We start from the raw sequence: 24,734 nt of genomic DNA on the forward strand, positions 1-24,734 counted from the left end.
TCATTACACACACTAAAAAATAGTGCAATATTCTAAAAAACGGAAGCACTTCTTCTTTCACACATAAAAAATGGAGAAAAAAATCTTGTGGTTTACAATTTTTACAACATTCAACATCCGGTGCTTCAATGCTGCGAAAAATTTTTCGGATCACAAAATAAAAGAAAGCAAAAAGGGAAATATAAAACTAGTGAAGATGAAAAGCAGGTGCTGCTGCATTCGCTATTTACTTGACTAAGAAAGCTCCGAAAATACTATTTATAGTAGCACACACAAAGGTTTAGTTTTTGATAGCAAATTTTTTACCATTAAAACATACGAAAAAAAAAATCACTTTGCAGACAAAACACAAAAAAAAAAAAAATATTATGTTTATAAAAGAAGAAAAACCTACACCTTTTTTTCTTAACAAATATTAAACCATTCATATTTTGCAACTAAACGACCCACAAGTAGCTTTATGTAATAAAATGGAATAGAATTTTCAGAATTATTGTAGGGAAATAAATAAAATAACTTTTAAAAAAATATTGAGAGAATTTTTATTAAAACATTAAACAGAGTTGTGGCTGCTTTATAAAGCTTTTTTGTGTTAATTTGTGGTAAAAGAAAATGTTTTATAAATTATTAAAAAATCAGTTTTTTTTTTTTGTCTTAGTTTTGGGGGCAATTTTTTAGCTTTTATGCTTATTTTACAATTGATATTTTTATTACTTTTGAAATCTAGTTAGTGGAAGAAAACTACTACTTTGTTAAAAAGAAGTAATTGAAATGTTAGTAGAAATAAAATCATAAAAGATTTTGGGCAATTTAACAACATCAGTCAGTAAAATAGAATTTTCCATGCGGAATCTTCTTTAAACATCCTGAATATAAAAAAGTTTCTAGCAAAATCAGTATCATATGGCCGAACGTGACTATTTTTGGTTTTTACATTAAAACTTAATTAAACCACTTTAATCTAAAGCTGCGATATTTTATTAAAAACAGTTTAAACATCTTGAATAAAACTACTTTCAACACCAAAACCGATAGATAGACATGCCAAAGCAGACATTTATATTTTAATTTATAATAAAAAAAAATAGATTTTTATACAAGAAAATTATAATATACAAGTAATACTTATATTTAGCTCCTCTAAAGAAACTTCTTTTTAATTACACTTGATAATAATTTTATTTGTTTTTTTCTTTCTCACCATTTTCATTGTAGGTTTGGCGTCATCCTTGGCGTCGTTCATACCACAAACGCAGAAAGGCTCAATGGGAAACTGATGCCAACTATTGTTCCATGGTAAGTTTGTTTTTTTTAAATATTAATTTTAGTTTTATATTTTCTTTCATCTGTTTGTTTTCTCTTGAAATCCGGGTGTTACATTTTCTTTAGAAATTTTCAGTCAGTTTTATTTTACTACCATGCCGGCGTTTTTAATATTATTTTAGATTTTCTGACTATTTTCTTTAGGTTTTCACTTTATTGCAATTTTCTTTGCGTTTTTGCTAATTTCCATTAATTTAAAAACAAATAAAAAGCTGCTCGTAGCAGGGGTAGGGGTGGAATGTATGTTATATAAACGTAAAAACAAACTGCTTTCGAGTATTAAAATTTAATATGCCACTTATAATGTTGCATAAATGCAAGAAAAACTGAGAGAAAAAATTCTTTAATGAAATTTTGTTTTTTTTTTTTACAATAAAACGAAAACTGCAGCAAAAAACGCAGGAAGAGTGTAAAAAATAATTTGCATTCATAAAAACACCATAAAAGAAAACGTACACAAAATTATTATGGGTTTCTTTCACTACCTTTGGGATAAATTAAATTTAAATCAAACTTAATGGCTTTTTAAAATATCGTAATTAAAATGTAGTCTACATAAGATGTTTACACAGTTTTTTATTTTTTTTTATATTCTCGAACAGAAAAAAGAATAAAAAAGTTGTAAAAGTAGTAAACAATTTAATTAAAAATGTTTAATTAAGTAAAACTAATTGATTGTTTGTTAACTTTTTTTTAATTTCTATTTTAATAAAGGTTCGTGATATCCCACCTTATGATGAAGGACGTCGTTTATTGGATTTAATGGATATGTCTGTATTTGATTTCCTAACTGGTAACATGGATCGTCATCATTATGAAACATTTAAGTAAGTTTAAATTATTGTATTATTAAAAAATATATTATTTATTAGCGGTTTGTTAGGTGTATTTTTTCGGATTTGATGTAATACACATTAGGGTGGGTCGAAAATAGGCTTTTCTCTCGGATCAACTTCTAATAGTGAAATTATGTTGTATTTTATCGTCAAATGGAAGACTGTAAAATATTAATCAATTATTTTGAGGGTAAGAGCCCGCGCATCGCCGCCAAAGTTTGTAAATGCGTTTATATGGGGAAAATGGCACTTTTTGGAGTTTTTTCACAAAATTAGGCTTTAAGTATTAATTATTGCACTATTTTATAGCAAAATCGTAATATCTACAAAATTGTCTTTCCAAAAAGATGGAAAAACTCAAAATTGGTTAACAAAGTATAGTATATAAGAATATAAGAACATTTTTGTTAGTTTTAAAAAATTTTACAAAGAAATATTATGTTTAACTTTATAAGGTTTATAAATATGCAAGTACGAATTTTTGTTCAAATTGGATAACTCTTACTTGGTTTAGTCTGTGGTCAAAAAAGAGCCATTATTTTAGCAGCATCTCCAAAACTCCATTTTTAAACTTTAAAAAATTTTGTTAAATGGATTTTTAAAAATTAAAGTTTTCTATACTGGATATTATAAAGGATATATATAAGAATTAAACACAGAAAGAATGAGCTTAATACCTCTCATAGTTTTACCGTACCTGCGATGTGAATTTGAAGGATTTCGGGAAAAAGGCAATTTTTGCCAATAATTAAGTAAAAATTATATTATTACCAATTGTTGCTTAATTTTGATCAAGTAAATTGCGATTATTATTTCCGAGTCCATGGAAAGTTAGTTCTGATCAAATTTTCGAAACTAAAAATCATTAACCCTCTAAACACCGGGTTTAGAAGTTGATCCGAGCGAAAAAGCCTATTTTCGACCCACCCTAATACACATCCTCCTATCAACCTAGCCTTTATTATTTAAATTGTTAAAAAAAACAACAAGAAAAACTTTTCCAATTATAGGCATAATTTAACTTTATAAAATATTTGTGGCCTAAACTCTCTAAACAACTCAAAAAATCTTAAATTTGTATTGCTTTCATACTAAGTATGCAATTCCTTCATATTCCATTAAAATTACAAGATAAATGCATTTCAATTTTTATATAAATATGTAACTGAAAATGTTCTTATTTGTCAATTTAATGTACGAGTAAACTCATTGGTTCCATCTCTAAAAAATGTGTCTGTACGACAAGTGATATAAATTTTCTTGTCATTTACTAATAACCAGCATAAAATGTAATTATTTTTAATTTGTCTGCCTGCAAGAGCAAAGAATTGAAATTAGGAACAAAAAAATATATTTTACATATAAAAACCAACATGAAAATGCATTACTTAAAATATTTTGTGGTACTTACTAGCTAAATTGCTGCATGCTGGATAAAATAAAACTTATAGCCTAGTGTAGAACAATATGGTGTTGAAAATTTCAGATGAAAAAAAAAAAATAATGCAATAACATCATTTGAATATTTTTCAAATGATAGATATTTAAATATTTCTATACCCTTTCAAGTTGTTATTATCTATGGACTAAAAATAATTTTATAAAATGTTATTTTAAAATGTCCTCGAATGGTCAGTTGGAAAAGTGAAATGTACAAACTTATAAATAGTGTGTAGAGCATCAATACATTTCTTAATACATATTTTCTATTTGAATTGTTTTTTTTTTTCAAAATTCTTACAGTTTTGAAGTTGAAACTTGTTTTTATACCATACACCACTTTATTGTAGAAGGTATATTGTGTTTGTGCTGATGTTTGTAACGCACAATAATATTGGTCCTATACCCACCTTGAAGTATACCAATCATTTTCTGAGTCGATTTAGCTATGTCCGTCTGTCTGTCTGTCCGTCCATATAAACCTTGTAGTCAAACTACAGGCCGCATTTCGAAAAAGATAATTCAATGCATGATCTTCTATTGTCCCAGGAATGAAGCCTAATGAAAATGGTTAAGATCGGTTTATTATTTCATCTAATCCCAATACAACTGAACCCCTGAATAGGGCTTATGGACATTGTAATCAAACTGCAGGTTGCAATTTTGATGATAATTCAATGAAATTTGGCACATGATCTTCTATGGTACCGGAGACGAAGCCTATTGAAAATGGTTAATATCGCTCCATTATTATATCTCGAGAAAAAGCTGCAAAACCAAGTTCTATGCTAGCCTTGATGATCCTCATGAATTTTATAATTATAGGGTCTCATTTGACCATAGGCCCTATTTAAAGCCCCTTTCAAAATTTGACTTAAATGTCCACAATTTTATTCAACAATAAAAGGTTTAAATACAATTCAAGGCGAGGTGCAATTCAACTTAAATGCGCTATTATGAAAACTAAAGAACATTCTATTTTGTAACAGGTGTAGGGTATTATATGGTCGGCCTCGTCCGACTATAATTTCTTACTTGTTTTAGTTAAAGTTTGTAGTGCACTTATATATATTAATACATGTGTAAACTTTTAAGATTTGAAAGGATTGATGCAGTAACTTTTTCTAGTAACTCAATAAAATTAAAGAATAAAAATATTTTTAAATTTTACAAAGGGAAAGATCCATATAAAAATTTAAAAGCTATCAACAGGGTTGGAAAATTTAATTTTCAAATTGTACAAAACAGCATTAACAATTGTACTATTTTGATTCCATTTGTACCAAGTCAAATTTTTGGGAAATTTTATATTAATATGAAGCACTTTCAAAATGAACAGTTCATCGATTAGTCATTAGACTAGTCATTAAACAAGTCCATTTGGTCACCAGATTGGTACATAGACTAGACAGTCTAGCTTCCCTATGGACTACACAATAGAGTAGTCTATAAACTAGACAATATACTAGTCTATAGCTTAGACATTAGAGTATTGACTAGTCTATAGAATAGGACAGTCGGAAAATAACGCAAAGACTAATTCAGAGACTAATCCCTAGACTAATTTATAGACGAAAGAAAATTAAGTAGACTAGTCCAAAATCTAGTAAAAAGTACTTAAAAAGTCTATTCAAAATAGCACTTAAAAGACCCTTAGTATTATTTAAAATTTTGGTCCACGGGACACCCTAATATAGATATAAAAAAAAAGAAATAAAATGGATTCATAAATATTCAAGTTAGAAGGAGTAGCTTAAATCGATTTAGGGCTTATAGAAAGGTAAGAAAAGAAAAGTAAGTTGTTGTGTAATTATAAGTCATTACCATTTGAGTCATTTGAGTTCCTAAATTTCTTGGAAGCTGTTAGAAAACAAGCGCGTTCAAACATAAAAACTAAGAAAATAATTGCTTTAGAGTTCATGAACCGTAAAAATTCGTCTGATTTTTGCCGGGTTCAGTCCTATAGTGGCTACTTACCAGCAAAACTAAAACGAAGTACTTCCAAAAGAAGAACATTTATCACTACTTCTAAAGTCGCACTAAGTGATTTTTTTTACCTTCTGTGGAAGTTGTCTTTATTGACTTTCGAAGAAACAAAAATAATCCAATTTTTTCAATGCTGAAGATATATTTTTGTTTTTCTTACATTTTTATCAGTTCAAAAATTTTATTTTTGAGAATGACTTCAGAATTAGTGAATTTGGAATCAAATAAAAATGACATCCCTCCTATGACAAGCCTGTGTTAAAATCGTCACTTCTTCAGGTCATTTTCAGTACTTCCATGGAGTAAATTCTACTTCTTTTTCGCTTCTTTGAAAGTTTTTTTTTGCTGCGTTTGGGCCAAACCATATGTTTCGAATTATACGTAAAAAAGTATCCCAAAACAAATTAAATTTTGTTTTGCTTTAACATTAACCTAAAAAGTATAAAACATTTGCTTTAATTTTAAAGATTTAACTTCACATATAAAAGTTTAGGAAAAAACAATACTTAAACTTAGTTATAAAATCTAGGCAACAGATGATGTCTGGAAGATTGAATTTCTGCAGGTTTTAAGCATATAGTCTTATTCATTCAAAATTTCCCACAAATGGCATATGTAAGCACTTTATGTCAATAATACCTATTGTTAATCAAATTTCTACGTCACTTTTGATTTTTCTTTCTTAAATTTTTATTTTACTTTTTACTCTCACAGACCAAGTTATTGAATATTTTGTTTGACCACTTGAGATAAAAGCATCACTGCTTATTGTGTTTTGTCTTAATATGTAGTGTTGTTGTTGCATGTGTCTGTGTTCTTTATAAAATAGTATACTATAGGGAAGCTGTTTTCAGTAGTTGTTTTTGTTCATGCTTTATAATGCGATTAGATTATTTCCATTTAAAAGCAGTTTAAATGCATTTGCATTTTACCGACATTCAAAAGTTATGCTATCTTTAGTCGGCTGTTTATAGAATGTTATGTATGGTTTTTCATTCATATAAAAAGTGTGTTTTCTTCTATAAAACAACTTGTTATAGTATTACCTCCGAATTCACAAAGATATTAGTCGGTTATTTTTGGTTTATTAAGCGTTTTTTCGTACAAAATTTCTACAATAAACCAGCAATAACTTTATTAAGTATTTATGAATACGAGGGTTATGTATATACATATATGTATGTATGTACGTACGTATACTTTGTACAGTTGTTGTAGTTTATACAAGTTATGGTTGTAGTTGTATCCCTCTAAGTATTCCATACTAATAAAACGCCTGTAATAACATCACTGATAGCCAATGTTCATGATTTTGAATTAGTAGTTTTGTGTTTGAATAGGTAGATTGTTAGGAGTAACTTTCTAGCAAAACTCTCATTTATTGTAAGACCAGCATAACATAAAAAAGGACGTTTCGAGAAATATTAAAAAAAAATCGCCCTCACTTCAAAACTAAAAATAGAACATTTTTCAAAAAAAAAAAAAAAAAAAAATATATATATATATATATATATATATATATATATATATATATATATATATATATATATATATATATATATATATATATATATATATATATATATATATATATATATATATATATATATGAGAGACTTTACCAGAGCGCTTAAATTCGAATTTTCAGTTATGTCAGTCTTGTAGTAATTGAGCATATTGCTCTTATATTAGATCAACATATTGATGTTATCCAAAATATTTTGGTTTTAACGTTGAACATTCGTTAGCTGGGCTTTTGAGACACATTTCGAAAAGATTGCAGTAAAATTTTTTAACATATTGTACTGAGATCAAGATATTCAACCGCTGTTAGGAAACTGAGGCCCTTTTCAAAGAAAATTTTTAATTTTTCTCGTATTTTGTACATTTATACGCATCGTTTGAAATGTATTCCTTCAGAAAAGTGGTGAGTGGTACATCCTAATGTACATATATAAGAACTATATGGAATCTAAGATAGGTTTTAGGGGTTTCTAAGAATTTCATAGTTATTTTAGATTTTTTCATAGAAAAAAACAGTTTATCATATATAACATTGCAAATGCAATTAGTATTAAAGAAGAGTCATGAATGTCATATGCCATTAGTATTGTGTGACAACTAGTACATCAAAGCACTATTTTATTTTCCAGCAAATATGATATTTATTAGATGTTTTTAACGACAAAGATGAGGGTATATTGATTTTTTTACTCCTTATGTAATACATAGAAATATTGTTCGCAGGCTCCCTTAATAGAAACTACGTGACATATTGGACATTTTAGACAGCAATATTTTATATAAAATCCACCCGATAACAATTCTTGGATAGATTTTTAAAATAATAATTTAATCGTATAAATTGATTTGTATCAAAAATTCCGTACAAAAATCATTTACCAGAAAAATAATGAACTCTGAATAAATGCCATAATTTTTATTCATGGAATAACCCATGAAATTAATCTCTTTAAAATTTAGCATAGATCACTTGAAAGTGCTTGCATACTTATATAAGTAAAGGTATCATTATACAGTTGCATATAAAAGCACACTGACATATACATACATAAGAGAATCTCCGTAACATTAGATATAAAGAGTCATCCTAGAGACACATGCAAACCAAACATTAGGGTATAATTTTTTATAAACAACACTAAAAAAGGATGAATCCTACATCATGGTATTTATTTTGAAAATTTTTTCCAAAATGTTCTCTGTTGATTTGGCCCAATTCATCAGTTTTGTGTTTTTGAAATAAAGAAGAAAAACATGTGTGAATTAATTATAATCAGTGTAGAGAATTAGATGGAAATGTCGATCAAGTTTGAGATTATTCTTAATAAAGCTTTGTTAGAAGGTTTATTCTGTTTAAAAAAACACGTTAATATTTAAAGATTTTATAAAAAAACAACTCTAACATGAACGATACGTAAAAAATATATCTTAAAAATTGCTCCCTAATACACATATAAAACAAGTAGGAAAGTATAGTCGGGCATGGCCGACCATATGTACCCTACACCACTGAGTAAGTTAAAAATGTGGATTATTTTTAATAACAAAGCATTTAAGTGGTTTACCTTAATTCCGAAATATTTTAACAATTTGTTGAAAAAAGTGATTTTCTAAAAGAGTAAATATGGGTCTATCCTTATACATTTTGGTACATGGCATTACGTTTACATTAGAGTTATTATGTATGCTGGATTTCATCGTGATATTAGTGTTTATTAGTGAATTATTGACCTTCACGTCATTTTCTGAAGGGGACTTTGTATGGGGTCTAGGGTCAAATAAAGTCCGATAATTACTAAAATCGGTAGAATTATTAAGGCGGAATTATTTTGCTGATTTTTGTAGGAATACTATAATATTTAACATAATTATGAACTCATATGCCCTTTTCGGGAGATTATGGTTGTATAGGGGCTAACCATTTTCAGTATGCTTCGTCGTTATACCGAAAAACACGTATGGTCCAAATTTCATCAAAATATCTTGAAAATTGCGACCTGTACCTTGCGCACAAACTTTACATGGACAGCCAGCCGGACAGACGGACGGACATGGCTTAATCGACTCAGAAAGTAATTCTGAGTCGATCGGTATACTTTAAGGTGTAGGACCAATATTTTTGTGCGTTACAAACATCAGCACAAACGTATAATACCCTCCCCACTATGGTGGTGTAGGGTACAAAAACATACATATGTATACAGTTGCTATGCTGTCTTTAGTTCTATGCATTAATATCATATGCATCTTTCAAGGCTCTAACTGCACAAAGTCATATCAATTGGTTTTATTTTCACTTACATATTTAGACAATGTTTCGCATCGCCTTTTTATTGTTGTTGTAAAGTAGTTACAACCTTATTTGAATGTCACAGCAGTGTTGTCCAATGTTTGGTTTACAAATCTATATTTAGTCATCGATATTTATAAACGGTATACAGGAGTTATAAGTATTTAAGTTAAGTTACACTTTACCTTTGTCCAATTTTATTTAATTAAACTTTACAATTGTGAAAAATATAAAAATATTTGAAATCGGATGTTAGATTCTGCCCTACTGTGGAGCATGTCATAATATGCGATTTTCAATATTTCCTCCTTTAAGGTGTTATACTAGAAAAAAAGAAGAAATCAATGTGTGCATCCAGCTTAACGATAGATACTGTAGATACCTATGTAGCAACAGCTAATACATACATATATCTATGCATGTATGGTATTGGTGATATTTCTTATTTTCATTCTTTTTTGCTTGTGTTTGCCTTTCATCTGTGCTCAAATATCCTTTTAACATGTGTATACATACATACATACATACATATGAACATGTGCCTGCGTATTTGTATTTGCATGTGTCCATATATATTTGAAGCATTTTGTTGTCTAACATTTACCATTTCGAACGAGCGCGGTGCATTAAATTCAAACATTATTTTGTTATGAAAATGGGTTTTGTTATGCTAAATTGATTTTGAATGTTTATTGAGGCATATGAAAATGTTTGTATGAATACAAGTGCTTACTTATTCTTGGTTGTATATGGTTATACATACATATGTAAGAAGATGTAGATTTTCAACTGCTGTCGTTTGCTATTACCGTTAGTAATACTACTACTACTATGTTCATACATATGTATAAATGCATATTTATACCCTTCAACACTATAGTGGGGAAAGTATTATGCGTTAGAGTTGATGTTCGTAAAGCACAAAAAATTTGGTCTTACACATAAAGACTACCAATCGGCTTTGAATATTTTTCTGGGCTAATAACGCTGTATCATATAAACTACGTAATGAAACTATATCACAAGGATGATATCTATTGACTTTAGTTGAAATTGGACCATTTTAGCATCCATACAATCGGTTGCCCCTAAATAGGTTCTTGATACTAATAATATAACTGGTGTAGGGTATCATATGGTTGGCTAAGCTCGACTATTCTTTCTTACATGCATATAAATATATTTGCATAATGTTATATACATACAAATTTATACATATATGCATATGCATTATGCATATACGTATGTACGTTTGTTATGTATTCGGCACATAAATGTGAATGTTTGCATTTAAAGTGTCTTTAAGTGGCAATTATGTACAAATGCATTAGGGGGTGTTAAAGGACACTTAAGGTTTTATTGTTATTATAATTGTGGTATTTTATATGGTGATTTCTTTTTTTCTATTATTTTTTTTTCAAACATATTTGAAACGTTTTATTTGTAAAATGAAGAGCAAATTTGTTAAAATTACACTTATTATATGAAAATTGTGAAAGAACAATTTTATTAAAATCCTGTAAGCAATTATGAAATATTTTATAATTGGTTTATAAATTTTTTTTTTAAATACATGTGTTAATTAGATGATGATTTAAATGGAACTACATTATAATCATTTAAAATGTATGGTAATGACTTTTACTTACTTAACAACTTAGTTTTCATACAATCTTCATTACTTTTAGGTAGTCTAGTAATGACTTACATAAAATCTAATGTATTCATATATATTATCCCAGCAAAAACTGGGTAATGGCTTTCAATTGTAATTACTTACCTAAAAACATACTTTTCAATGACTACTACATATTGTCTGGATTACATAGAAGTAGTCTAATAAGGTCTTACTAATAATGCGTTATATAAATACTTTCTAATTCATTAGTCATCTTTTCAATGAAGATATATAAGCTGTGTACGTTTTTTCATGCGATTTACAATGATTACTTCTTCTAATTACTTGTAATCGTTTGTGGTAAGTACTTGCCTCCAATGACATCACCGTGTTAAAATAATGACTTAAAATGCTATTGTGTAAGTAAATTTTAGTATTTTAACTCCTTACATGGTAATGAAAGTTTTCCATAGTAAAAACATTCATTACCATGTAAGGTGTTAAAATGCTAAAATTGACACGGTGATGCCTTTGGAGCAGGTACTTACCACAAAACGATTACAAGTAATTAGAAAATGTAGTCATTGTAAATCGCATGAAAAAACGTACACAGATTCCCCATCTTCACTGGAAGATGACTTATGAATTTGAAAGTATTTATATAACAAATTGTTAGTAAGACCATATTAGACTACTTCTATGTAATCCAGACGATATGTAGTAGTTATTGGAAAGTATATTGTTAGGTAAGTAATTACAATTGAAAGCCATTACCTAGTTTTTGCTGGGTTCATTATATGTATTAAATTAAATGAAGGCTGTTATCATTTATTTTCGACCAAACTTTAAATCTATTTAAAATTTTTAAATTTATTGTTCCATTTACTATGTGCCTCCACAAACTCAATAACAAAAGCTTTGAAAAAATGTCCACCTATTTAACCATTACATAAAAATTGAATTTACTCTATATTGAATTCAGTTTTCTAATTGTAAATGTTAAAAAAAAAAACTTTTCTCTTAATGACCATTTTAGACTATTAACTTGAAACTTTTTCAATTTCAATACGATTTAATAACGATGTCTATTATCAATGAAATTAATTTTTAGTATTATATTTTTTTCAAATGTTGTTTGTTGGCTTTTATTTAACATTGGTCGGCTTAACTTTTTGACCTCCTCAAAAAAAACAACAAATATTTTCCATATAACAGCCACAGCAACAAAACAAAATTCAACTCCATTAAACTCTTAACAATAAGTTTCAACAACAGCAAGGACAAACAACAAAAATAAATCCTTAAATAAACAATAACTACATGAAACGAAATCAAAAAAGTCTAATCAACAAATGAAATCTATGATAAATTCTTTAAAAGGCTCTGGAATGGAAAAAATAACTAACAAAATAATGGAACAAAAGAGTACTGTATAAGGTTTTAATATTGAACTTTTACCCAGACTTTGGAAAAACATTAATTAAAATGTTTGTTTCAAAAAAAAACTTGTTACATAAATATATATAAAATGTTAAATATTTACATTTTTACATTATATTTAAAATCCAATAAGAGGCTTTTTATGTAAAAAGTTAAATAAGTAAAAAAAGTCCTTAAAAGATATGTCTCATAAAAAAAGTTTTGAATATAAAATTATTACTTTTTTTCTTTCAAACTTGTTAAGATTTTTTATATGTATGTTTAAAATATTATTGTGTTAAAAATTTACTTTTATTGATAAATCTTTTTATTTACTTATAAAATTGTTTTATTTTTTTTTCACCATTTTATTGCAGAATTTATGGCAATGATACATTTACTTTGCATTTGGATCATGGTCGTGGCTTTGGAAAGGCTTTTCATGATGACTTAACCATTTTGGCACCCATGTTGCAGTGTTGTATGTTAAGAAAATCCACCGTTAAAAAATTATTAGAGTAAGTTGATGTGTGGGTTTTATGTTTGGGAGATGATGCAAAAGCTTAAGTCTGTTAAGGGTTATTTTTACTTAGGCAACAAAATGTATGTAAAAATACACTCTACTAAGTATCGAAATTGTTTGACTTTAAGCACTGTAAGCGTGGAGTTAGAGACAGTTTTCGGGTTAACAATTTTGGATTAAGTTAATTTAAGTAAATTTTGTTTGCTAGTATAAGCGGCCGATGAGTGTTGTTTCAACTTTAATAAGAAATGCCAAAGTGTTGGAGGTTTTCCAATTACAATGTGTAATTAAGCAATAACCAATTACAGTAACAATTACTTCTAATTGTTATTTAAGTTTTTTCAATTACAATTACGTGTAATGTGTAATTGAGCAATAAACAAAGAAAATTACATGTAATTGTAATTAAAGTCCACCAAATACATTTACTTGTATTTGTAATTTGGGTGTTAACACTTATTTTTAAATGTAATTGGCAAAACATGAAGTAGTTGTATTTTTTATACCCTACACCACTATAATGGGAGTGTATTATGCATTGATGCTGCTGATGTTTGTAACACCCAAAAATATTGGCCCTACACCCACCTTAAAGTATACCCATCGACACAGAATCACTTTCTGATAAGATATGTCCGTCCGTCCGCCTGTGTGTCCATGATTGGGGGAAGGGTAATCGTAATGATCGGGCCTCATTTGACCCTAGCCCCCATACCAAGTCCCCTTCAGAAAGAAAATTCACCTTTAAACACTAGTATCGCGATAATATTCTGCATAAATAACTTTAATGTCATCGTAAATTACTCTACGGGTAGAACCATATTTACCTTTGCACCCATGTAACCCCTCTTTCAAAAAATCACTTTTTTTTGACGACAAATTGTTAAAATATATCGGAATTAAGGTAAAATGCTTTATTATTAAAAAAATAATCCACATTTTTAACATACACACTGGTGTAGGGTATCATATGGTCGGCCATGACCGACTATACATTCTTACTTGTTACACCCTACACCACTATCGTGGGGAGGGTATTATACGTTTGTGCTGATGTTTGTAACGCATACAAATATTGGTCCTACTTTCTGAGTCGATTATGACATGTCCGTCTGTCCGGCTGGCTGGCTGTCCATGTATACCTTGTGCGCAAGCTACAGGCCACAATTTTCTAGATATTTTGAAAAAATTTGGACGAGCTTTTGCCACAAGGACTATTGAAAATGGTTTATTTCACCTAGCCCCAATACAACCCTTCATAATTATGTTAAATATTATAGTATCTCTACAAAAATCGGCAAAACTTAGTTCTATATATATCTTAATAATACTACAGATTTTCGTAATTATCGGACTTTATTTGATCCTAGCCCCCATACATAGTCCCCTTCAGAAAATTACTTGAATGTCCAAAATTTACTTATAAACACAAATATCGCGATAAAATTCAGAAATATAAAAATATTCACAAAATTTTATAGGGCTTGGTCCATATTTGCCTTTAGCCCCCCATATAAAGCCTCTTTCAGAAAATTAATTTTTCATCCATAAATTGTTGAAATGTATCGGAACAAGGTAATATTGAAGATAAATGTTTTATTATGAAAAATAAATCACATTTAATATTCATAACTGGTGCAGGGTATCATATGGTCGGTCACGCCCGACTATACTTACTTACTTGTTTTTCATTAATATTTGCTTGTAACATTTTTCATTTGAACATATTTTTTCTCAATAGATATCACAACGGACCCAAGCCATTATCACAAGTAATGCGCGAATCAATGAGTATTGATCCAGTGAGTCCGGTACTATGGGAACCACATTTGGAAGCTTTAGATCGCCGAATTGTTATCATCTTACAAGGTGTAAGAGATTGCGTTAAGAAAAATCCACCCGAAGAATTTGATGCATCAGAAGATAATGTATCATCATAGCGCTATAGTTTAAAGAAACTCAAACCAAACTTAAAACAATTAGTTTAAGCTTAAAATTAACCAAGGAAACAACAAAAATTATAAAAAAAAAATAAGAAAATAAGTAAATAATTGTTTTTGTTTATATGAAAATAGAAATACTATATAAAAAATATTTATATAATGTAATTTTTTGTTAAAATGTTAAATTAAAACTAGCATGAAAAAAATAGTAAAAAAAACTAAATCCTAACAACTAAAAATGAGCGCTAAAAGAGCTTTTCAAAAAAGCTTTCTTAGCTAATGCTCTCTATTGAAAAAATTTAATTACAAAACGAAAAAAAACAACAAATTTCATTAATTAGTTCTCAAAAGCTCTCGTTACAATTAGTTTTATATAGATTAATTAAAACCAACAATAATAACAACAATTTAAGCTTTAAAAGTGATAAATTTCTAAAAAAAACAAACAACTTCATCCATTAAAAAAAAACAACTTGTTATTAATTTGAACAAAAAGTTAAAAAACAATATTTATTTGTTTAACAAAAACTTAAAAAAGTTTTTTTTAAGCATCTGTTTATTTCAATATCTACCGTTATTTTTTGTCAACAACGTCTTGTTACTTTAGTACCTAATTTATGAGGACACGAGAAAGTCAAACAACACTAACATCAAGATCTTATATACTGGCAGCTATATATTTTTTAGACGTTGTTTTAAAAAAACTAAAGACAAAATATGTTAAAAAATAAAAAAACAGAAATATGTATAAAAAATATTTATTTTTTAGCTTAATAACACAAGGTGTTTCAAGCTTTAAAGTTTAACAAAAGAATACCAACTAACTTTATTTAAAAAAAAATACAAAAACAAAAAAGACTATATCATATTAAAACTAATATTTAACTAAGTACTACTACTATAACAAAACATACTATATTTAATATTATTTATCATTTAAAGTGTTGTCAAATTTGTATATCGGTCTTAGAAAATGAACTTAATTTCAAGCTGAAAAGTCTAAGTTATACATTTTTGAATATAATTCTGCTTTCCTTGAGACTCTGGTTTTATGTAAACTTTAGTCTCTTTAGCAAATTTGTAATGTTCGTCACTGAACCGGTCCATTGTAGAAATGACTACACCTGTAGATACCTATCACAGAAACTTTTCTCGCAGATCATTTGGCAACACTTATCATCCTCTTATTTTAAAGTTTTACCTATAATTTTTATATTGAAAGAAAAGAATATGTAAAAAAAACTTTATTTAATATTTCTTTTCTCCTTTTTCTCTTATTTTCCTCTTAGCATTATTAGAATATACCAAAGAAATATCAATCATTTTTGAAATTTCATTTTTAATAATTTCTTTTACTTAAATTACGTTGAAATAACACATACATACATTCATACAAATACATATACACTTATGATATCAAACGGAAAAAACACATACATATAAAATACATATTTTATCAATGAATCTTTAGCATTTTTATGTTTCTAATGTTAATTTTTTTCCATATTTCTAATGAACTAAAAATCGAAATCAGAAAAAAAAGTTAGAAGAAAAATAAATGTATATGAAGGAAAGAAATAAAGTTTATTTATAACGAAAGTACCTTATGTGTATGTTTGTTGTTTGAAATAAAAACAAAAATATATTAATGATTTATTAAAGATTAAAAGAACACAATTTAATGAAGAAAATTAATGTATGCAAATATTAGGGGTATTCAATAATTATTATATGTAAATTTATCTAGCATCTTATATTACATATTTATATATTTTATAAATTACTTTTATCAAATATAATTTTAACATACATTCAAAATGTGTTATTTTACCACCTCTCTTGAATACCTTTAATAATTTATGTTATTTTTTTTAAAATTCTATATGTAAAATTAACAATAACCATGCATATACATGTACATTTGTGTAATAATGACTATTAAAGACAATTTGTTTAATTAAGTTTGTGTTTAATTTGTTCTATTTTTATATACTTTTTTTCTAAATATTATTTTTTAAATTTGATTGTTTATATTTATAAATACTATGAAAACAAAAGAAAAAAACATTAGAAGAAACTAAAAAGGTTTAAACTTATTGTCGATGTTATTTAATTGTAATTAATTAGTAATGACTATTAATCTGATACAATCATTTATATGTATATTTTTAATTAGACAAATTAGCACTATTGTAAAAATAAATAAATTAAATTAATTAAAAATAAAACAAACAGAAAATATATATATATATATATATATATATATATATATATATATATATATATATATATATATATATATATATATATATATATATATATATATATTAAATATGTCAACGAAAAAAAAAAATAAATTATATAATGGAATAAATAAAAATATTTGACTGTTAAACAATTAATTAGACGGGTTTTTATTAAAAAAAAATATTTAGAAACATTTAAGAATATTTGTATAAACTTTTTTAGGTAAGGTATCAAATCATATACATAGTAAGAAATTATAGTCGGGCGATGCCGGCCATATAATACCCTACACCAGTTATAAAAATAAAATGTGATTTAGTGTTCATAATAAAGCATTTAAGTTGACTTTTATTTATTATTTTATTTAAAGCCATTTATTGTTGAATAAAATTGTGTACATTTAACTCATATTTTGAAGGGGGCTTTGTATAGGGGCTAGCGTCAAATGAGGCCCTATAATCGGAAAATTCATCAAGGTCATCAAAACTTTGCAACTTTTTGTCGAGGTACAAGTATGTTATACATAACTATGAACTTAAAATCCCTATTCGGGGGGTTCAGTTGTATGGGGGCTAGGTGAAATAATGGACTGATCTTAACCATTTTCGTCTCTAGTACAATCTTCTATTGTATTCTATGTGCGAAATTCTATTGAATTATCTTCAATTATCTGCGACCTGTAGTTTGATTACAAGGTTTACAAGACCTATTCGGGGGTTCAGTTGTGTAAGCGCTAGGTAAAATAATGGACCGCTCATTAGCATTTCATCCGTGAGACAATAGCAAATCATGTACCAAATTTCATTGAAATATCTTCAAAATTGCGACCTGTAGTTTGATTACAAGGTTTACATGGACAGACAGATAGTCGGATGGACGGGCATCGCTAAATAGATTTAGAAAATGATTCCAAGCCTAGGTGAAATAAAGGACCGATGTTAACCATTTTCAATAGGCTTCGTCCCTGGGACAATAGAGGATTATGTACCATATTTCGTTGAATTATCTCCAAAATTACTACCTGTAGTTTGATTACCAGGTGACATGACACCACATTGTTGGTGTATGGTGTAAAAACTTACAAACGTCTATAGCTCTTTAATTCGATGTAATTGGATTCAGACATAAAATACAACAAAAACAACAACTAAACTTTACCAGATTTTTGGAATTTTGACCTAATATATGACCAGCTAGGACTTCCAAACATATAATTTATTTAATGTTAATTAATAAAATATAATTTTATTAATTTTTGAAATGTATGTATGTATGTATGTATGTATGTATGTATGTATGTATGTATGTATGTATGTATGTATGTATGTATGTATGTATGTATGTATGTATGTATGTATGTATGTATGTATGTATGTATGTATGTATGTATGTATGTATGTATGTATGTATGTATGTATGTATGTATGTATGTATGTATGTATGTATGTATGTATGTATGTATGTATGTATGTATGTATGTATGTATGTATGTATGTATGTATGTATGTATGTATGTATGTATGTATGTATGTATGTATGTATGTATGTATGTATGTATGTATGTATGTATGTATGTATGTATGTATGTATGTATGTATGTATGTATGTATGTATGTATGTATGTATGTATGTGTGTATCTATCACATTCTATCTACTACGTCATCAAAAAATGATTGCAAATTTTGCCCAACTTGATTTTCATCGAAATTACAAATCTTAATACCAGGCTCGCAGAAATTTCAGCTGAGTGTTTTTTTGTAAAATTATTTAATAACTACACTACCAATAAATAACTTAATAAATAATTAAAATAATTAAAGTGTCACATACCTTGAGGCTTAAACAAATATGTGAATATAGTAATGCCTTAACGTATGCATTGATTTTCAAGGACAAATAAATTTACACAGTATTTATTATTTTAAGCAAAATGGTATATGCAGCTTACTAAAAATTATGTTCGGCTGGTATTAAGATTTCAGTTTTCAACGAAATCGAAGTAGAGTAAATTTTGCAAATCAATTTTTCGATGACGTCATAATAAAGCAATGACATTGTGTGTGTATCGAGTATATTCAAATATGGTTCGTGGGTTTGTTTTATTACTTTTTTTGTTACCTTTTTTTGTTTGGATAAGTAAAAAAAAACAGAAGTAAGCAATGGAATATCGAGACGAGAATAGGACGGACGAGAAGCCTACTTAGAAAGAAAAAGTCGGAGGTTAGTATGATAGTACGTATTCACTATACAAACTTGGAAGAGTGGATTATAGATAATGTATGTATGTAAGAATGTGGCTTACTGTTAACTTTAATTTTTTTAAAACAAGTAATGAGCTTCATCTGTGCACAATCTTTGTTTTTTTTTTATAAATCAAAATAATATTCCCTTTTCCCTCCTCTAAACTTCCTTGCTGTGTATTGGTATGCGCACTTTCTTGCATGGGTTACCTGACCCAAGGCGTTTTCTGGTCTTGATCAAGATTTCTTTAAACTTGATCCTAAAGGTAGGTATGTAACAGATTCTACAGTGGATCCATTGGAAACACTAGGAACCACATTGCTCCTCGAGGCCACACTGCACGAGCTATTGCATTTAGGTAAAAGGCCAATGCAAATAGACCAATAATAACCAATACAAATAGAGGTATACTTAAGATAATAAAAACAATGTGAAATAAAGATACAAATAAAGAAAATTTTTAAGTTTTTTATTCACTTCAAGATCTGAAACAATTCCATTTCAGTTTTAGATCAATTCTCTTCAGTTCTAGTTCAGTTTTAGTTCTGTTCTTATCTTAGCTAGAAAATAATTTACTATAGAAAAGACAAGAAGCCTTAAATGTAGAGGAAATTTCAAAAAATTATGAGATAAAATTGAGTTTCGTAGGGAAATCGTTCTATTTTTTTCGGAAATTCCCGAGTTTGAAGCAAAAAAAAAAAAAAAAAATCTATACATAAACAACAATATTTTATATTTATTTTTTTGTTTGTTTTAATCTCGAAAACCACTGGCCGAATCTGGTTGGAAACTCACCTTTCTGGTAAATTCCCATGCTGAATCCGAAAATGCATTCGGAATGGGCCTAGGTCCATTGTTTCATCAAAATTCCCGAAATTGTTTTATTTTGAACAATTTGTATTATTATTTCGGGATCTTAAGGCCGAGAGCAACTAAAATTTAAAATCTATGCTGAATCCGAAAATGGTTTCAGAATTGAGCTAGGTCCAATATTTCATAAAAATTTCAGCACAAACATTTTGAACAATATATTTCACGAAAGTTCGTTTCACATCAAGATTGCTAGCAAATTTTCCAGAGAAAATTTTGGAAAATTTTGATATGAAAATGGACCTAAGTCCATTGCTTCATCAAAATTCCCGACATTTTTTTATTTCGAACAATTTGAAATTTTGAAATGACACAAAATTTTGTAGTAAAATCAGCCTGAAATTTTGATGAAATATTGGTCTAAGGTCCACTATGAGTTCATTCTCGGATTCAGCATGGGAATTTACCAGAATCTTAATCTCTTAAACTACAGACATAATCTGGTTTGAAGGTGATTAATAATAAAAAATTACATAAAAAATCCTTTCTCAATAAGATAATAAGAACTATGTTTTATACAAGCCTTGATGAACTTATTGAATTTCATAATAATTGATCCTCATTTAACCATAGCTCTCATACATATGCATCCATCAAGTTTTATGGCTTCTTTCAACAAATTAGTTTTTCGTCAGTAAATTTATTAAATATGTTGAAACCAAGATAAATTCCACCTAATTGCTTTACTATTGAAAATAAATAGGTCCGACATTCATGAATTTTTTCGATTTTTTTTTTATTTTCTTAAAACTCGGAAACTACTGGCCATTCATGTAAATTCTCACGCTGATTCCGAAAATGGATTCAGAATGAACCAATATTTCATCAAAATTCCTGAATTTAAATTTTATATTCAAGACTAGGCCCTATGCTGAATCCGAAAATGAAATCAGAATTGTGCTAGGTCCATTATTTCATCTAATTTTCTAAAAGAAAATTCAGAACAATTTTAACATGAAATTTCGTTGCACATATAATTTCTTCTCAATTCAGCGGTTTTTGTTTTTGCTAGTAAGTATTAAAATTAGTCAAGACAAGAACAATCATATTTGCACCATTTAGTATTGGCCCTAGGTTCAACATTCATCAAAATTTCTGATTTTTTTTAATTTTTTTCAAACTCGGAAACTAGTAGCCAAATGTGGTTGGAAACTTACCTTTCGGGTAAATCTCCATGCTAAATCCGAAAGTGGACTTAAAATGGACCAATTTGTGGTATTATCTCGGGATCTCGAGGCCAAGAGTGACTGAAATTTTGTATTCAAAACTAAAACTTATGCTGAATCCGAAAATGAATTTAGAATTGAATAAGGTCCAATATTTCATCCAAAGTCCCAATCAAAAATTTTAGAAAAATTTTCCCACGAAATTCATTTTACATAGGATTTGTTCTCAAATCAGCGGTTCTTGTCTAGGCTAGTAACATACTCACATGAGTCATGTGAGCAACTTGATGTGAATTTAAAGTCAATATGAACATTGGAAACATTTTCAGTTCTTCCGCATTTCGATGTGTTACAAACGTAATGACAAACGCAATATAACCCCACCTTTTTTGCTTATGGGTATAAACATATGTTATCTATGATTATAAAGTTTTCCTATTAAAATCAACATTTAAAGGGAAAATCCTAAATTCATAAAAATTTAGTACAGGTTTCCTTTGAAAAGGGACTCTTTGGGATCAAGCTCTTTTAGAAGCGATTCAACGGATTCAAGTGATATGTGGCCTATTTTCCTATATTTCTATGATAACCCAAAAATCGGCTATAAATAGGACCTTAAATAAGAATCCAACTAAAGTTATATAAAAATTTACGCTTTTTATTCGGGTAAATTCGACGAGTATTTTTTATTTGTAAATTAAATATTTCCTTAATTCTTATTTTATTATTTTAATTTAATACCAAGGTAAAAGTTTTTAATAACCTGTCTGCAGCGAATTTTTATACCCTACACCACTTTAGTGGGGAGGGTATATTGGATTTGTGCTGATGTTTGTAACATACAAAAATATTCGTCCTAGACCCACCTTAAAGTATACCAATCGGCTTAGAATCGTTTTCTGAGTCGATTAAGCTATGTCCGTCCGTCCGTCCGTCCGTCCGTCTGGCTGGCTGGCTGGCTGGCTGTCCATGTAAACCTTGTGCGCAAGGTACAGGTCGCAATTTTCAAGATAATTGGATGAAATTTGGCACGCACGTTTTATTTGACCCAAGGACGAAGCCTATTGAAAATGGTTAAAATCGGTCCATTATTTCACCTAGCCCCCATAGAACAGAACCCCCCGAAAAGGGCTTCTGAGCTCATAATTATGTCAAATATACAGATATATCGATAAAATACGGCACAACTAAGTTTTATAGAAGTCTTGATGACCCTGCCAAATTTCATAAAGATCGGGCCCCATTTTACCCTAGCTCCCATACAAAGTCCCCTTCAGAAAATTACTTGAATGTCCCAAATTAACTTATAAACACAAATATCGCGATAAAATTCAGCACCATAAAATATTATGTAAATATAAATATATTCACAAAATTTTATCGGGCTTGGTCCATATTTGCCCCTAGCCCCCATATAAAGCCTCTTTCAGAAAATTAGTTTTTTATCCATAAATTGCTTAAATGTATCGGAACAAGGGAATATTGATGATAAATGCTTTATTATGAAAAATAAATCACATTTAATATTCATAACTGGTGTAGGGTATCATATGGTCGGCCACGCCCGACTATACTTTCTTACTTGTTTTTTATATTTTTGATGTTGTTTTTAACACAGATAAAAACTTAAAACTTTTTACCCGCATAACATAATTCTAGCAAAAAAATCTGTTAGATTCTTTAGTAATGAAGTCGCAAGCACAAGTTAAGTAAAATAATTTAAAGCATAGGAATTTTCAGTTTTGTACAAATATTTGAAGCGCAACTAGTTTATTAACTGGAGGATTAAGTCATTTGCAATAAGCAAAGAAAAAATGCTTCCAAAAAGTAATATTTATGTGATGAGTTTCCATTTCAAAGCTGCTTTACTAAACTTTAACAGCAGCTTAATATACACTTTAAAACTGACCCTAGAAAATTCTTTGCACAACGTCAGATGAATGATAAGGAAACAGAAACAGAAATTTAACACTTCAAAATTTCACACACACATACATTTGTATGTATATATGTATACTTACTTACATACATATAACAATAAATAAAGGAAAAAGTTACTAATAAACTCTTCTGAATATGACGTAACACAAACAATTTGCAAACAAAAAATTTAAAAATGCTTATGAAAAACTTCATTCACTAAATTACACAAAAGGTTTTCCGCCTGTACTGGTGTAAACATCGATTTGCAGGTGTTTAAGATTTATTAACTTTAAATCAAAAAGGGTTTATCGCCTTCAAATTTTGAATTTGAATAAAAGTAGTTTAGATTTTTTTTTTAATAATTTGTTATAAATACTTACTTTACTTTGGAGTGAAAGAACAAATACTTAAAGTGCTTATGTTGAACGAATTTTATACAAAAGATATTTCTCTAAAAATGTAAGAAGGTTTAAAAATACAAACTTTATATGTAAAGTTTAAAGCTTCAATGCTAAAAGATGTTTGGGGAATTTCATGTCAAGTGACCCAACTTTTAAAATTGATGTCTTCCGATCTGGATGAAATTTGCACTAAGGTTAGTACTATAGTAAATAGGATAGTGGCCAGACACAAATTTTCAGTTCTGTCGGTCAAGAACTAACGGAGTCAGAGGGGATCAAAGTTGGACATTTTGGACTAGACTATAGACTAGACTAAGACTTCACTATAGACTAGACTAAGACTTGACTATAGACTAGACTATAGACTAGACTATAGACTAGACTATAGACTAGACTATAGACTAGACTATAGACTAGACTATAGACTAGACTATAGACTAGACTATAGACTAGACTATAGACTAGACTATAGACTAGACTATAGACTAGACTATAGACTAGACTATAGACTAGACTATAGACTAGACTATAGACTAGACTATAGACTAGACTATAGACTAGACTATAGACTAGACTATAGACTAGACTATAGACTAGACTATAGACTAGACTATAGACTAGACTATAGACTAGACTATAGACTAGACTATAGACTAGACTATAGACTAGACTATAGACTAGACTATAGACTAGACTATAGACTAGACTATAGACTAGACTATAGACTAGACTATAGACTAGACTATAGACTAGACTATAGACTAGACTATAGACTAGACTATAGACTAGACTATAGACTAGACTATAGACTAGACTATAGACTAGACTATAGACTAGACTATAGACTAGACTATAGACTAGACTATAGACTAGACTATAGACTAGACTATAGACTAGACTATAGACTAGACTATAGACTAGACTATAGACTAGACTATAGACTAGACTATAGACTAGACTATAGACTAGACTATAGACTAGAC

The 24,734-nt window shown here is 28.5% G+C and overlaps 1 protein-coding gene across 1 annotated transcript in view; it reads left to right on the forward strand.

Annotated features, from left to right (window-relative positions):
- The window catches only part of LOC119599903 (probable serine/threonine-protein kinase DDB_G0282963), a 338,233-nt gene extending 322,635 nt beyond the window's left edge, over positions 1-15,598 (forward strand). The window contains exons 14-17 of the mRNA XM_037949845.1: positions 1,216-1,296; positions 2,038-2,150; positions 12,814-12,954; positions 14,701-15,598. Of these exons, the coding sequence (XP_037805773.1) occupies positions 1,216-1,296; positions 2,038-2,150; positions 12,814-12,954; positions 14,701-14,899 (534 nt within the window). The 3' untranslated portion in view covers positions 14,900-15,598. The remainder of the gene's footprint in view (positions 1-1,215; positions 1,297-2,037; positions 2,151-12,813; positions 12,955-14,700) is intronic.
- Positions 15,599-24,734: the final 9,136 nt, after the last annotated feature.

Source organism: Lucilia sericata, unplaced genomic scaffold, assembly GCF_015586225.1.
Source record: "Lucilia sericata isolate MDLA Ls3-8-SP2 unplaced genomic scaffold, ASM1558622v1 Contig000096F_arrow, whole genome shotgun sequence".
NCBI classification, from domain to species: Eukaryota; Metazoa; Arthropoda; class Insecta; order Diptera; family Calliphoridae; genus Lucilia; species Lucilia sericata.